The sequence below is a fragment of the Trifolium pratense genome, linkage group LG6 (assembly GCF_020283565.1).
Source record: "Trifolium pratense cultivar HEN17-A07 linkage group LG6, ARS_RC_1.1, whole genome shotgun sequence".
NCBI lineage: Eukaryota > Viridiplantae > Streptophyta > Magnoliopsida > Fabales > Fabaceae > Trifolium > Trifolium pratense.
In genome coordinates, this window is record NC_060064.1 from 24,243,824 (window position 1) to 24,259,613 (window position 15,790).

At 33.6% G+C, this 15,790-nt stretch overlaps 3 protein-coding genes across 4 annotated transcripts; all 3 read right to left on the bottom strand.

The window, feature by feature from the left end:
• Positions 1-1,478: 1,478 nt before the first annotated feature.
• On the bottom strand, positions 1,479-2,739 carry LOC123893230. Its single transcript, XM_045943167.1, has 2 exons — positions 2,507-2,739; positions 1,479-1,857 (listed from the first exon to the last, which is right to left on the bottom strand). Exons 1-2 carry the CDS (start codon positions 2,673-2,675, stop codon positions 1,688-1,690), a joined length of 339 nt encoding a protein of 112 aa, XP_045799123.1. The 5' UTR covers positions 2,676-2,739; the 3' UTR covers positions 1,479-1,687.
• A 6,988-nt stretch (positions 2,740-9,727) lies between these two features.
• On the bottom strand, positions 9,728-12,580 carry LOC123889385 (40S ribosomal protein S4-3). Its single transcript, XM_045938687.1, has 5 exons — positions 12,436-12,580; positions 11,044-11,121; positions 10,765-10,945; positions 10,459-10,556; positions 9,728-10,375 (listed from the first exon to the last, which is right to left on the bottom strand). The coding sequence occupies exons 1-5, from the start codon at positions 12,436-12,438 to the stop codon at positions 9,941-9,943; spliced, it is 795 nt and encodes a 264-aa protein (XP_045794643.1). The 5' UTR covers positions 12,439-12,580; the 3' UTR covers positions 9,728-9,940.
• Positions 12,581-13,751: 1,171 nt separating this feature from the next.
• LOC123889984 lies at positions 13,752-15,476 on the bottom strand. 2 transcript variants are annotated; one of them, XM_045939518.1, is made up of 2 exons: positions 14,777-15,476; positions 13,752-14,168 (listed from the first exon to the last, which is right to left on the bottom strand). In XM_045939518.1, exons 1-2 carry the CDS (start codon positions 15,315-15,317, stop codon positions 14,116-14,118), a joined length of 594 nt encoding a protein of 197 aa, XP_045795474.1. In that variant the 5' UTR covers positions 15,318-15,476; the 3' UTR covers positions 13,752-14,115. The 2 variants fall into 2 exon arrangements, with proteins under 2 accessions (XP_045795474.1, XP_045795473.1); XM_045939517.1 differs by having other exon boundaries at positions 14,032-14,177; positions 14,777-15,472.
• Between the last annotated feature and the right edge of the window lie 314 nt (positions 15,477-15,790).

A 15,790-nucleotide genomic window follows, 5' to 3' on the forward strand; every position in this document is an offset into this window, starting at 1 on the left:
GCTGCTTGATGGCTTCGATGCGATATTGATATAAATTGAATTTGATTCATTCAAAACATGAGATGGATTATTGGATGCCTCAATGAGCTGAAAGAAATCAATGAATATTATTTGTTATATAAATTGTTGCTAGTAGTTGGATGTCTCGTTGACCCAAAAGAAACATGAAATCCTCACTCATAATTTAAAAGTTGCTTGATGCCTTCAATGCGATGTTGATATGCATTGAATTTGACCCGAAGGGAAGGATTATTGGATGCCTCAATGACCTGAAACGAATCACGAATATTATTTATTCCATAAAATGTTGTTAGTATTTGGCTACCTCATTGACCCTAATGAAACATTGACACTTTCTTCATAATGTAAAAGTTGTTTGATGCCTTCGATGTGGTATTGAATTGAATTGAATTTAATTTATTTATAATATAAGGATGGATTTGAATTTTCGCCTTGAGATGGGTTATTGGATGCCTCAATGACCCGAAATGAAGCGTGAATATTATATATTATATATTCCATAAAATGTTTTTAGTATTTGGATGTCTCGTTGACCCTAAAGAAACATTATGAAACTTTCTTCACAATATAAAAGTTGTATGTTGCTCTTCAATGCGATATTGATATGAATTGAATTTTATTCATTCATAATATAAAAGATGGATTTGTTGAGATATAATGACCCTAAATGCAATTATAGAATGTTTCAAGTATTTGGATGCTTCGATGACTCATGGATATTATTTGTTTTAAAAATGTTTCAAGTTTTTGGATGCTTCGACGACAATAAACGAAGCATTGTCAATTTACTTATAATTTAAAGGTTGCCTGATGCCTTCAATGTTATATTATTTGAATTTAATTCTATTCATTCATAATAGAAGGGATGAATTTGTTGTGATTTAATGACCCTGAATGCAAATATAGACTGAGAGTTGCCGCTGCAAGATGGAATATGGGATGCCTCGATGACACAAACTGAATTATGGATATTATTTGTTCTTTAAATGTGTCAAGTGTTTGGATGCTTTGATGACCCTAAAAAAAACATTGTGAACACCACACTCATAATATGCTGGTTTGAACAGATTGTTATTCTTCCGTGATATGCTGTTTAATATAAAATGTTGCCAAATAACGACTATTGCGGCGATATTGTTGCATACCGGAATTTGAACAAACTGCTTTCTTATGCGCGCAATAGCACTGTTGCAAAGTGGAGTTTTAACAAACTGCTTTTTTACGCGATATGCAATTGACAACATTGCAAACTAACCACAACTTTATCCATTTCATGATTTATGTCATTTGGATTATTGATCAAAATACTTAATGCAGTTTTATTGATCACTTAGTATTGTGGAAATGCAATGAATTTTTTTCCAGTTCATGATGATGGTCTCAGATGTTTGAAACTTGAAAGTTATGGAAACAAAACCAAAAACTCAAATATAGATAGATTACTATCAGATTCTGTGTTTAAAGGAGAATCAAATTTGTACTCTGCTCATTCACTTTCACTTCCTATGGTAACAAAACTATTGACATGATAGAAATTGAGGTATGAAGGAATGAATTGAGATACAAATTTTGAGTTCCCTTTTCTCTACACTCCTATGAATCATTCTTTAAAATTGGACTAGTCCATGAAGAAAATCTAGGACCATTTTGCTGAAGATAAAAAAAATCATGTTGGCCTGAAACAAATCATCCAATAAGAAGACTTAATGATCTTTTTCTTCTTGCAAGCAATTTGAGGAGATGATGATTCAATCATTTTCCACATCACTTGAATATCTGCATATTCTCTACAAGACTCCATGTCTTTATAAAGACTAACAAGTCCATTTCTGTGTCCTGTATTTAATCAAGACCATAAGTAAACAAAATGGATCAAGGACAAAACATATACAAGTTAATCTATTTAGGCTATGTTGGAATAAACAACTTAATTAAGTGCTTATATAAAAGTTATTTCCATAACAAAAGATAAATGACTACAACAAAACTGCTCTGAAGCGTCGGCCCAAACTAGACTCTAAATGTCAAAAAAAGGACGCTACAAGGTTATTAGCGTCAATTTAGAGTCTGTGTCGTGGTGGACGCTAAAAGTGTCCAAGCTAAGTAAGTGCTTTATATAAAAGTCATTTTTATAACAAAAGACTGCTATGGAGCTTTGGCCCAAAGCAGACTCTAAATGCCAAAAAACGGACGCTGTAACGTTGTTAGCGTCGATTTAGAATGGGAATAAAAGTTATTTCTATAACAAAAGATAATAATAATTGTTTTTATATAAGCTATAAGCAGTTTTCATAAGCTATAGTAGAGGAATCGTGGGAATAATTGTTATGGATAGGAAATAAGGTGTTTTTATAAGCTCTTCCAAATAGTCTTACAAGTGTTTTAAGTCGACCGAAACAATTCTTACTTCTTATATAGTTAAATTTTGGTAATAACACACCAATATCTCTATGCATACATAATTCATAAGCAGCTTGTTACTTACCTTGAGATTTGAATCTGAAATTTGAATTCATTTTACTAAAGATACTCTTAAAAGGGTGGATAGTAAGGCTCTTGAAACACCTCCAGCCCTTCCAGTTTCTCATTTGTTTCAGAGCAGATATCTTTCTATTCCTTGGTGGCTCCTTTTTATATAAGGAACAATGAATCATACCCTTCAAAAAAATATTTAATATATGACTTATAGCAAAACAACAAAATGAATACTGCCACTGCACAAAGCAATAAAGAAGAAGACAATGCCATTTGTGTACTTTTTTTATATCCTCCCATTTTGCAAAAAAATATATATTCAAGATATTTACTTGAATATTTTATTTTATTCAAACAAAAGTTGAATGATATTATTGTAGGAGGTAGTGTAAAAATTTGAAATGATTTATATAAGGAGGTGTTGGGTTTCAAGTGTGAGTGGTTAAGTCTCACATCGACTATGTATGGAAGAATGTTGGATTTATAAGAGAGGTGACCCATTAACCTAATGCCTTAAGATTTTGAGTGGCGATGTGGCATCTCTCTCTTTCTTGTGATCCTGGAGCATTTGTCCCATTGTTTCTTCCGAGCTCCCCTGGACTTTTCAACAAGTGGTATCAGAGCCGTGGTTCGGCTTGATGGGATAATGCCTTAAGATTTTAGGTGAAGATGTGATGTCTCTCTCTTATAGTCCTGGAGCATTGAACCCCGGACTCCCCCAACCGGAGTAAAAATATATTCAATCCTTAAATTTCATATGTTAATTTTATTTTTATATTTGATACCGTCATACAAATTAAATTTATGACATAGTATTAGTCCAATTTAGGAATAATGAGTATGAGGGGATATTTATTTGGATTTTTCTTTTTTTCTTAATATTATTTGGATTTTTCTTTTCCTACATATTCTTCACACGAATATTCTCAATACGATTCATTCATTTATAATGTTTAGTATTGTGGTGTGGACCCCTTGTATAGCGGTTGGTTGGTTTATCTTTCAGTGCATTTGTGTTTGTATTAGCACTTCTCTAGTATAGTTTAATGCACTAAAATAAAGATTTATTATGGCATGTAAGAAATTTATTATCGAGTCTTTTAATATTGAAAGCCAATGTGTTTTGATTTGAAGAAGGCTTTGGATTCTGTTTCAATCACTTTCTGAGGTTAAAATGTCGTTTATGTGAGTGCATTTTAAAAGCTAGACTAGACTAGACTGGGACATTTTGGTGAATAATCACGTTTCATATTTTTGTAATTTTATTATAATGAAAATCTACTTTAGTAGCTTCTTAGCAATAATATGACTTTCTTGTAAAAAGAAGTTGAAATTATATAATTTTAACAAGTGTGGTAAATAATAGAGGAATAAAAGTTAATGTTTGATATTATGAACAAACACAAATTAGCTTCAAAATTATTATACGAAAGAAAACATATTTTTCTAATCTTAAGAAACCAATATTATTTTTTTTTTTTTTATTTTATAAACTAAACAAACCTTAAAGAGAGGTTGAGGAGTGCTCCATAATATGGAGTCCATATTTTTATAACTTTTCATGTATCTAGGCGAATCATATAAAATAAATAGTTACTTATTCCTCGTATTTTAAATAAATAGATAAAAAGTGTACGAGTTGAAGAAAGGAGTAAAAATGGACGAAAAAGGCCACACCCGTGCAGCACAAGGCCACACGCTTGCAGCCGGCACAACAAAGGGCTGGCGACCGCCAGCAAGGGCTCAATGGCGCCCGCCACAAGGCACAAAGGCCTCCTGCAACTTGCTGCGCAAGATTTAATCACGGACGTTCATTTAGATCAAACGGCCACACGCTATACTGCTCAAAGTCCCACATCGGGCAATTCTTGTTTTTGCTTTTTACTATTTTAGTATAAATAGGCTACTTGTCTTCACTTGTAAACATACAGACCTTGAGTCAAAAATACCTTTAGCTTGGGAAAAGTTAAAAGGAGGAATTGACGATAAAGAACTAAAAATTCTTTGTCTCTTCCCTTAGTTTTAATTTTGTTGCTGTTGGTGTTGTACGAAAGAGTCTCGTGGATTAATTTCAGGTTCTTTATTTTATTTTATTTTCTTTTATTTATTTTCTTTATTTTATTTTTCTGTTTTTATTTTATATTTTTATTTATTTATTTTATGTCTTTATTTTTAGTTATGTCTAGCTAGGTTAGTATTGCTAGGATGTGTAGTCAGTAGCTAATAGGGGGTTCGGTAATTAGTTTATGCGAGTGTTTTTAACACGTTTTCGAAAGCCAGTTTTTAATTATACATTTCCATAATTCGTCACGAGAGTGAGAGTTATTTAAGGCATTAGGCCAACATTGGCGAAAGCTGAGGCCCGGTGCCATATAGTAAAAACTGAGACATTAGTTCTAAAGACAGCGAGAGCGAATTTATGATTAATGAAGTTATAATTGGTTTTCAAAAAGTACTTTATTAGCGGATGTGAGGACGCGATTAGTATCTTTAAATCTACGATATTAGTCAAAATCTGCGAAAGCTGAGATTAGTATCTTTAAATCAACATAATAGAAAACTATATCTTTTGTTTAAAGCATGAACTAAATAATGAACCCCTCAGATGCAACTAATAGCACGTAGTATTTTATTCATATATTAAAAATCTAAAAAATATATTTCTTTAATTTTAATTATTTAAAATCCTTTAAATCATTAGCCTTAAATTTACAAAGCGACACTAAATAACGGTAGGTAGATTATTGGTCCTTTGGGTTCGATAATCTTTTAAAACTACGCGACGCAATTGTATACTTGCAGTTAGGTTGATAAACACGCGATCAAGTTTTTGAAATTGCGCAATAAGTACTAAAATAAATACTAATAAAAATACTTAATAACGTATTGAAATGGAAAAAAAATTGTTTGAATGAAAATACTAAAATATGCGGAAATAAAATCACACAGAAAAACAGGGAAATAATTAGTTTTCTCCTCCCCAAACTTATTAAAAGCATTGTCCTTAATGATTGGGCGGAGAAGAGAACGTATTAAAAATAAAAGGCAATCACTAGCCACGTAGAGTTTTTAGAGCAGTATGGATGGTAGCAAATTCTTTGGCACATCTATTGAACTGCTCAATAGCCAAGTCCAAGAAGGTGTTGAGATCTGAGCGAAGTGTCGCAATTGTTGCATTGATATCAACTATAGCAGTTGTATGATCAACCGGGGCAGGTGGTTGGTTGGTGGATTCAGCAGTGTGGATGAGGGATAGTGGTCCAGGTGTATAGTAAAATGGTGGGGTTTGGGGGTCATGTTCATCTCCATCCTCTAAATCATATAGCCAATTAGCCTTATTGTGGACGCTAATCTTTTCGGGATTTGGAAGGGTAAAATGGTGGACCGGTTTATGGTTGATGACTAGTGTGTAGGGACTGAGTCCCAAATTGTGTATAAGGCCATGATTGAAACAGAAGTTAATGTTGAGGTAGCGGAATCCACTTGCTAGTGGTGTACCATATGGTATGAGTTGGCCTAAAGAGTCATCAAGGCCAATGGCTCTAGCTAAAAAGGTAACAAAACCACCAATGCAGATGCGGCGGTTTGGGGTTTCAATGAGCTTTTGAAGGTTGGCTAGAACAAATGGCGCAAGGTTTACTGGGCGACCTTGGAAAGCACAGAACATGATAAATAATTCATCCTTAGAAACAGTAGTGTCATTTTCTTGCTTGCCAAAGATGGTATGGGCTAATATCATGTGAAAGTAGCGTATGGCGGGATTATGGATCTTTAGGTTGTTTCGGTCGGCCGGGTCAGAGTTGGACTCTCCAGAAATACTTCCCCAAAAGTTGCACAATTCGTAGTCCATGAATTCATCTTCTTGAGTTTTGATTGCAGGATCTAGGCCATTGGGTACCTTCATAAATTCAGCAATGTTGCGGTGGGTGTAGGTATAGTCAAGACCGAATAGTCTAAACTTAGTTTGGCCTCGATCGATGGTATATCCATGGTTGGGGGAGTTTTTGAAAAAGCTTAGGAATTCGAGGGTTAAATTACGGTAAGTAGGGAGGGTTGAAAGGTTCAAGGTGTCCCACCCCAACTGGTTGATCATAAAGTTGACACTCTCGGCGATACCTAAAGAAATCATCGTGTTATTGTGAGGGAAATTTTGGAACGACATCTCTCGTTCGAACACGATGATTTCTTTAGGTATCGCTGAGAGTGTCAACTTTATGATCAACCAGTTGGGGTGGGACACTTTGAACCTTTCAACCCTCCCTACTTACCGTAATTTAACCCTCGAATTCCTAAACTCTTTCAAAAACTCCCCCAACCATGGATATATCGTCCATCGAGGCCAAACTAAGTTTAGACTATTCGGTCTTGACTATACCTACACCCACCGCAACATTGTTGAATTTATGAAGGTACCCAATGGCCTAGATCCTGCAATCAAAACTCAAGAAGATGAATTCATGGACTACGAATTGTGCAACTTTTGGGGAAGTATTTCTGGAGAGCCCAACTCTGACCCGGCCGACCAAAACAACCTAAAGATCCATAATCCCGCCATACGCTACTTTTACATGATATTAGCCCATACCATCTTTGGAAAGCAAGAAGATGACACTACTGTTTCTAAGGATGAATTATTTATCATGTTCTGTGCTTTCCAAGGTCGCCCAGTAAACCTTGCGCCATTTGTTCTAGCCAACCTTCAAAAGCTCATTGAAACCCCAAACCGCCGCATCTGCATTGGTGGTTTTGTTACCTTTTTAGCTAGAGCCATTGGCCTTGATGACTTTTTAGGCCAACTCATACCATATGGTACACCACTAGCAAGTGGATTCCGCTACCTCAACATTAACTTCTGTTTCAATCATGGCCTTATACACAATTTGGGACCCACTCCCTACACACTAGTCATCAACCATAAACCGGTCCACCATTTTACCCTTCCAAATCCCGAAAAGACTAGCGTCCACAATAAGGCTAATTGGCTATATGATTTAGAGGATGAAGATGAACATGACCCCCAAACCCCACCATTTTACTATACACCTGGACCACTATCCTCCATCCACACTGCTGAATCCACCAACAAACCACCTGCCCCGGTTGATCATACAACTGCTATAGCTGATATCAATACAACAATTGCGACACTTCGCTCGGATCTCAACACCTTCTTGGACTTGGCTATTGAGCAGTTCGACAGATGTGCTAAAGAATTTGCTACCATCCATACCGCTCTAAAAACTCTACGTGGCTAGTGATTGCCTTTTATTTTTAATACGTTCTCTTTTCCGCCCAATCATTAAGGACAATGCTTTTAATAAGTTTGGGTGAGGAGAAAATAATTATTTCCCTGTTTTTCCGTGTGATTTTATTTCCGCATATTTTAGTATTTTCAAACATTTTCTTTTCCATTTCAATATGTTATTAAGTATTTTTATTAGTATTTATTTTAGTACTTATTACGCAATTTCAAAAACTTGATCGCGTGTTTATCAACCTAACTGCAAGTATACAGTTGCGTCGCGTAGTTTTAAAAGATTATCGAACTCAAAGGACCAATAATCGACCTACCGTTATCTAGTGCCGCTTTGTAAATCTAAGGCTAATGATTTAAAAGATTTTAAATAATTAAAATTAAAGAAATATGTTTTTTAGATTTTTAATATATGAATAAAATACTGCTAGGACGTGCTATTAGTTGCATCAGAGGGGTTCATTATTTAGTTCATGCTTTAAACAAAAGATATAGTTTTCTATTATGTTGATTTAAAGATACTAATCTCAGCTTTCGCAGATTTTGACTAATATCGTAGATTATAAAGGTGATGCTTAACTCTCGTCCTCACATCCGCTAATAAAGTACTTTTTGAAAACCAATTATAACTTCATTAATGCTAAATTCGCTCTTGCTGTCTTTAGAACTAATGTCTCAGTTTTTACTATCTGGCATCGGGCCTCAGCTTTCGCCAATGTTGGCCTAATGCCTTAAATAACTCTCACTCTCGTGACGAATTATGGAAACGTATAATTAAAAACTGGCTTTTGAAAATGCATTAAACACACTCGCATAAACTAATTACCGAACCCCCTATTAGCTACTGACTACACATCCTAGCAATACTAACCTAGCTAGACATAACTAAAAATAAAGATATAAAATAAATAAATAAAAATATAAAATAAAAACAGAAAAATAAAATAAACAAAATAAACAAAAAAAAATAAAATAAAAAACCTGAAATTAATCCACAAGACTCTTTCGTACAACACCAACAACAACAAAATTAAAACTAAGGGAAGAGACAAAGAATTTTAGTTCTTTATCGTCAATTCCTCCTTTTAACTTTTCCCAAGCTAAAGGTATTTTTGACTCAAGGTCTGTATGTTTACAAGTGAAGACAAGTAGCCTATTTATACTAAAATAGTAAAAAGCAAAAACAAGAATTGTCCGATGTGGGACTTTGAGCAGTATAGCGCGTGGCCGTTTGATCCAAATGAACGTCCGTGATTAAATCTTGAGCAGCAAGTTACAGGAGGCCTTTGTGCCTTGTGGCGGGCGCCATTGAGCCCTTGCTGGCCGTCGCCAGCCCTTTGTTGTGCCGGCTGCACGCGTGTGGCCTTGTGCTGCACGTGTGTGGCATTTTTCATCCATTTTTGCTCCTTTCTTCAACTCGTACATTTTTTATCTGTTTATTTAAAATACGAGGAATAAGTAACTATTTATATAGTAAAACTTCGAAATTGAAATAAAAACATATAAAATATAATAATAATTTAACTAAATAAATAGCACATTTTTAGGTGTATCAGTGCATACAAAGGCGGTGTGCTGTGCCTTTACGGTTTAGACATTGAATGTATCAGCATGGACTTTGGGGCGTTACAGCTTGCAACCAGGACAGAAACTTCAATAGTTAAAATTTTGATTCAGAATTACTTTTGATCTGGTTCACATATTTGATTCAATCCCTTCACATTCAAGGCTATTCATAAGATACATGGTATCCTTCAAGTTGTATGAAGACAGCGACCAGAACACCCACCAACACAAATTTTAGTCAACAAACTTAACATATTAATTAACAAGGTTTAAATTCTTTAATAACCATGTACGAGTTTCCATCCTCCATCCACTTCCAAATAATCAATGATGTTGACTAACTACGCAATTTCAAGTCTCGAGAGAACAAATGAAAAACAAATAATTGAAGAGACTAAGCTTTCTCTTATATGATAGTCAAATCATAAATTTATACTGTAATTCAATTCTAATACAACTGGAAGACAAAATTGAGAACAAAAAATGTCATCCAACATAGATTTTCAAACAAATTGAACTCACATCAAGTCATGTTCAAAATTGTGATTCAAACAATCTAGCCGCGAAACAGTCTCATAAACAATCTAAATGGCTAAATTACCAAACAATATAAAGTATTAAAATTTAAGCAGCTGCCACTTGTTGAGAAGCAATCCGCTTCCTAGCCTCCTCAATGACAGTCAATTTAATACCCTTGCCTTTGGGTAGAGACACCCATGGTTTTGTACCTTTGCCAATGGTGAAGACATTACTCAACCGGGTTGCAAACTCATTACCAGTGGAATCCTGGACGTGAATGGTCTCAAAGGTTCCTTTGTGTTTTTCCCTGTTCTTGATGACACCAACACGACCTCTATTCCTCCCTCCAGTCACCATAACAACATTCCCCACATCAAATTTGATGAAATCAGTTATCTTGTTAAGTTCCAAGTCAAGTTTGATTGTGTCATTAGCCTTAATTAGGGGATCAGGATATCGGATGGTGCGCCCATCATAGGTGTTCAAATAAGGTATCCCTTTCTGTCCAAACTGAACAGATCGCACTTTGCAGAGCTTAAACTGCAAAAAAAAAAAAAAAAAAATTATGAAACAATTTATCTTTATGAGTACAAATTAGAGATATTGTGAAGGATTAGACTGACCTTTGCCTCATCATCCCTTACAGAGTGAAGACGGAATCGACCCTTTGTGTCATACAGAAGACGGAAATTTTCATTTGTCTTGGGAATAGACACAACATCTAGAAGTGGTAACAGAATTAGATTAGAACAAGATAATCTCTAATGATAATTTAGAATCACATACCTAGTTACTTATATTGTCTAAATACTAACATTGTCAAACTGAAAAAACACTGGAAAATTGCATTCATTGTTCAATTAGTCAAAGTAAAAGTTGACGATAAAAAATTTAAAATTTCATGTGTCATTTAAGTCTAATGATCATACCCATAAAACCAGCAGGATATGTCTTATCAGTCCTAACTTTGCCATCAACAAGAACATGACGTTGCATTAAGATGGCAATTACTTCTCTATATGTCAGAGCATATTTTAGTCTGTTTCGGAGGATAAGGATCAAAGGCAGGCACTCCCTTGATTTGTGAGGTCCAGATGATGGCTTTGGTGCCTGTACAACAAAAAATTTAATGCATGAGTTCAAATGGAAAATTAAGATGAAAAATAAATTATTATTAGCAACACAAAGCCTAGGAACGATGTTCGTACAAAGGCGCCACCAAGCTTATCAAGCATCCAATGTTTCGGAGCATTGAGCCTCTTCAAATGTTTCTTCAACCCTCTTGCCTGAAATACACGAGAAAATCTATAATTAGATTATGACTAAAAAATTCAAGATATTCTACATCCTATATAAAATGCCAAATAAACAAAATAGAAGATATGCAAAATCAAGCCAATGAAAGCATGCCACATAAGAATTCAACTCCAAATTCACCAAACCGATATGAGCCAGAAAGGCAGGTCGAGTCTGTGATAGACATAACACTCTTTAACCAAGAAAACTAAACAACTGATTTGAGGGATTGTAATGAACCAAAGAACGACTAAATAAATTACCTAGTACATTTAAAAAAAATTCCAAAGGTTACAAAGGAAATAATCCTACATTATGAATCTGTGTACATTTTTATTATACAAAATTAAAATAAAACTTGGGTGAGCCGGTTAGCAGATATCGAATTTTTAGGATTAAAACTAGTAAACACGGTATTAATTTTTCAAAGATTATCAATGGCCAAGAGAAAAACAAAAATAACTGATGATTCAAGTTTTACTTAGAAGAACATTGAAAAACTGAACTCAGTTCCAAATGAATATTAAAATTTCAAACGTTATCGATGGTCGGGACAAAAACAAAAATAACTGATTCAAGCTTTACTTAGAAGTAGAAGTGTAGAACATTGAAACACTGAATTCATTTCCCAATGAATAAGAAAGAGTCTATTAGACATGAATCATAAAGACTACCAAACAAAATCCACATGGGTTGGCTTAGTGGTGAAGGCTTGAGACCTTTGAGTTTGCTCCTCTCAAGGTCTCAGGTTCAATTCCTCCCGGTGCCACTCATGCTCCTCCAAAGCTCTAACTTTATATGGGCACCCCCGCAAGTGGACGGTGGGATTGGTGTTAATCCAAAATTCAAAAACCAAACCAAAATTCACAGCATAATAATCCTAACATGAAAACTTAAGCCCAGACTAAACATGATCCAATCAATCAATATGTTTATGAAAGGCAAATATGAATCAAAATTAAAAACATTAAATCAATTTCTAATCCAAAATGTCTACAATTAATCTCTATACTCAGCAAATGGAATGAGATTCTCAGCAGGAATTGTGTGAAGCAGTAATCAATTTTATTGCATAATTTACAATTGCATTAACTCATACAACATTACGCACAATTACATATATATTGATCATTAGATAATTAAAATCAAGCAGAACAAATAACCTAAGCATATGAAATGAAATCACACAATGCGATTAGAAAAAATACAATAAAAATTCAAATATTAGGCACCAGAAATAACAAAATGAAATGCAGTAAGAAATAAAATGAGCATGTGATTATGGTGTTAGGTTGAACACTAACCATTTTGGTGTTTTGTCAGATGTGATGACAAGGATGCTGCGCCTGTTTCTCCCTGCGTGCGTGTGTGCGAGTTCTGTGATATGGTGAAAGAGAGAACCTAAAACCCTAGTTGAAGTGAATATATATACGATACGAATACGAATACGAATACGAAATTCTTCTCATTTCACTGTCGACGTAGCAAGTTTGAGGATTCCTGGGCCGGGCCTCGAAGGAGTTGTTATTTGCACCTTCTATTTACTAATAAACTTTCACGCGTTTTTTTTTAATACTAAAAATAACAAACAAATGATTTTGCACAATGAAAGGTATAAAGTGTAGATCAACCCAAATGGTTAATGCAAATATTTGAACAAAAATTGTGGAAAATTGCATTTTAGGGATGGAAAAATTATCTGTATCTGCGAGTATCTATGGATAAAATTCGCCATGGGCACGAAGTGGATAGCTTGATGGATATCCACGGATAAAATAAATGGATATTTCAACTACCTGTTACTTAGTGAATACGGGTGCAGATTTAATGATACCCGCGTCCGTGGATATCCGTATCCGTTAATAAAATAGGAAAATTACTTAAATATTCTTATTTATTCAATATAAAAGAGTTTTTTTTTTTACAATAAAAGAGTCTTTTATATTCGGTAAACTTTGTGATGAACTTTTTTTGGTTAGAAATGTATGTATATTATTTATTTGAAGAGAAATATATGATATCATGGTAAGAAGATTATATCCTAAACAATAAGTTTAGGAAAAAAAGAAGGAAAATGAACGTGGTGACATTTGTTGTTAAATTGAAAGTAAAATGTATGAATATATTATGAGTTATTATTTTTTTACTTCTTTAAAAGAAGTTGAAGAAATCTTTTAGGTGATTAGAAAAAATATATTTTTTTAAATTTTATTTTATCTATAGATATTTGTAAATATTCACGGATACTTTAAAATTCGCGGACTATACGCTTAGTGGATATCCGCACGGATATGGATATCATATTTATCCAAATAAGCGGACACGATTTTAAGTTTTAATTTATTTTCTCTCTTAGATGTTTGCTCTCTCACCTGGAGACTACTGCCTACATTCAATGGTAAAAGATGTTGAGATACAATTTAGAAAATTGTATGTACAAATAACATAACTTTGAAAATATAGATGCTAACTTAAAAAGTATCTACCAACAAAATGAAGATGAAAAAACTTTATCAGGTACTTGGCTGGCTGGAAAATAGTTCAGTTTTCAAAAGTAATAACTTCTTTTTAATGACTTAATTGTTATTGTTATGGCAATCTTTTTTTACACGAATTTAAATTTTCGATCTCCAATTCCTTTAATCCTTAGTTCAACTAATGTTACACTTTTCAAAAACCAATAACTGATTTAGACCGAAGTCCAAAGATTGCTAATTTTGATTATGGCAGACATAACATAAAGAGTCCAAACAGAGGCATAATACAAAAGTTCACCCCAAAAATAACATCTGTAGAAAAGGACTGAAAAAATAAAATACATGATACTACTCCGTCCCAAAATATAAGTAAAAGGAGGTCAACAAAAGTGAATGTATCTGGACTAAATTTTAAACCAAATACATCAACTTTCATTGATCACTTTTTGTTTATATTTTGGGACGGAGGGAGTACATTGCAAAAGAATCCCATTTTGATGTGTCTGCTTAGTCACGAACAAGAGAGTTAATCAAAATAGTCGCCTCATCTGCTGTAGGAGCTGCATCATCTGGCCCAAAAAATGCAGTGTATGTCAATCAAATAAATTAACTCTCATCAAAGTCCTTGATAAAAAATGTGGTCATAGTTTAACTGATTTGAACTAAAGATTAAAAAATGTGGAATGCTATTCAATTTAAGTCAAAAAATTTGGTAGACATAATATAAAGAGTCCAAACACTTATTCATCATTAAGATGGATTTTCTAGCCACTACACTTATAACAAAAAAAAATCCAAAAAAATATAGTTAATTAGTAAGCTTTGGTCCAAATCAGTTAGCGAAAATAAGGAAATTAATATTAGAAGATTCAAATTTAAAATAAGGAAATTAAAACGCTAAACAGTGCCTAATATGAAAACCTTTTTTCGAAAGTTGTGCATTCAATACCTTAACACATAAAATGAACAAAATATTTTTAGGTGGAACTATCAAGATCCTACCAAATATCAACTGAACTATACTTACGCGAGTTAATTAATAAATATCTTAAAAAATAAAACAGAAAATATTTTCGCAAAGTAAACGAAACTAAAATGCTACTAGTAATTAATCTAGTATAAGACTTTGCAAAGTGACCCTTAATTTTTGAGTTTTTGTTGATTTTACCTGGGATAGAAGTAGGTAAATGAGATACAATGTCATGAATAAGGCCTCCACCGCCACTGCTGCCACCATTAGCTTCAGTCTGATCTGTCTTCAATCTCTTAATCTTTTCACCACCTTTTATTTCCTCATCATCTTCCTTCTCTTTCTTCTCAGTTTCCACCACACCTTCTTCAGATTCATTTCTATGAAAGAAATTAGAAACAAGATTACTTATGACCCCTTTTTCTCCACCATTGTTACCAATCTCTTCCTCTTTCTCAAACACCTCATTTCCACTTTCATCTTCAGTAGTAACTTTCCCTGTTCTTGGACTCAAAGGTGTCATAAAATTCGAGATAAAGTTGCTAATTACACCTCCACCTCCACTTGAACTGTCTTTTGCTTCATCTATATCAAGACCTTTCTGTTTCACTTTTTCAGCCTTTTCTGTTGAGACAAACCCTTCTTCATTTTCTTCATTATATTTTCTTTTGGATCCCTCTTCTGGATTATGATTTGGTGGAGGAAACAAACTATGAACTTCTGTAACACCGTCTTCCATAGTTCTTTTTATGTGGCTTGCTTTGTGAATCTTGTTTCTCTCTAACTAAAGAGATAATCACCATATATAGAAAACTATTAATAATAGTTTAATGCCGTCCTGTTTCTATTATAATTTTTGTCTTAGTCCAATTTATAGATATAGATATGATATATGAGTTTTAGATTGTTGTGAGATATGATATATGATTCAATGAATATAAAATGTAAAAATTATTTTATATTTGGTCTTGTTAACGGGTGTCTCGCGGAACACTCTTAAAACATTTCATTTAAAGAAATATTTTATTTAAAAAATTAAATATTACTTTTTCCGGTCTTATTTATAAGCAAAAATCAATAAAAAAATTGGTCTCAAATATAAGTAAAAGTGCCAAAATCAACTTTATTTAATGCTATTCTTCCCAACTTACCCCCATTAATTATTCAATTTTTTCACATGATTGTAGAGTTCAAATACAATTGTAATAGGAA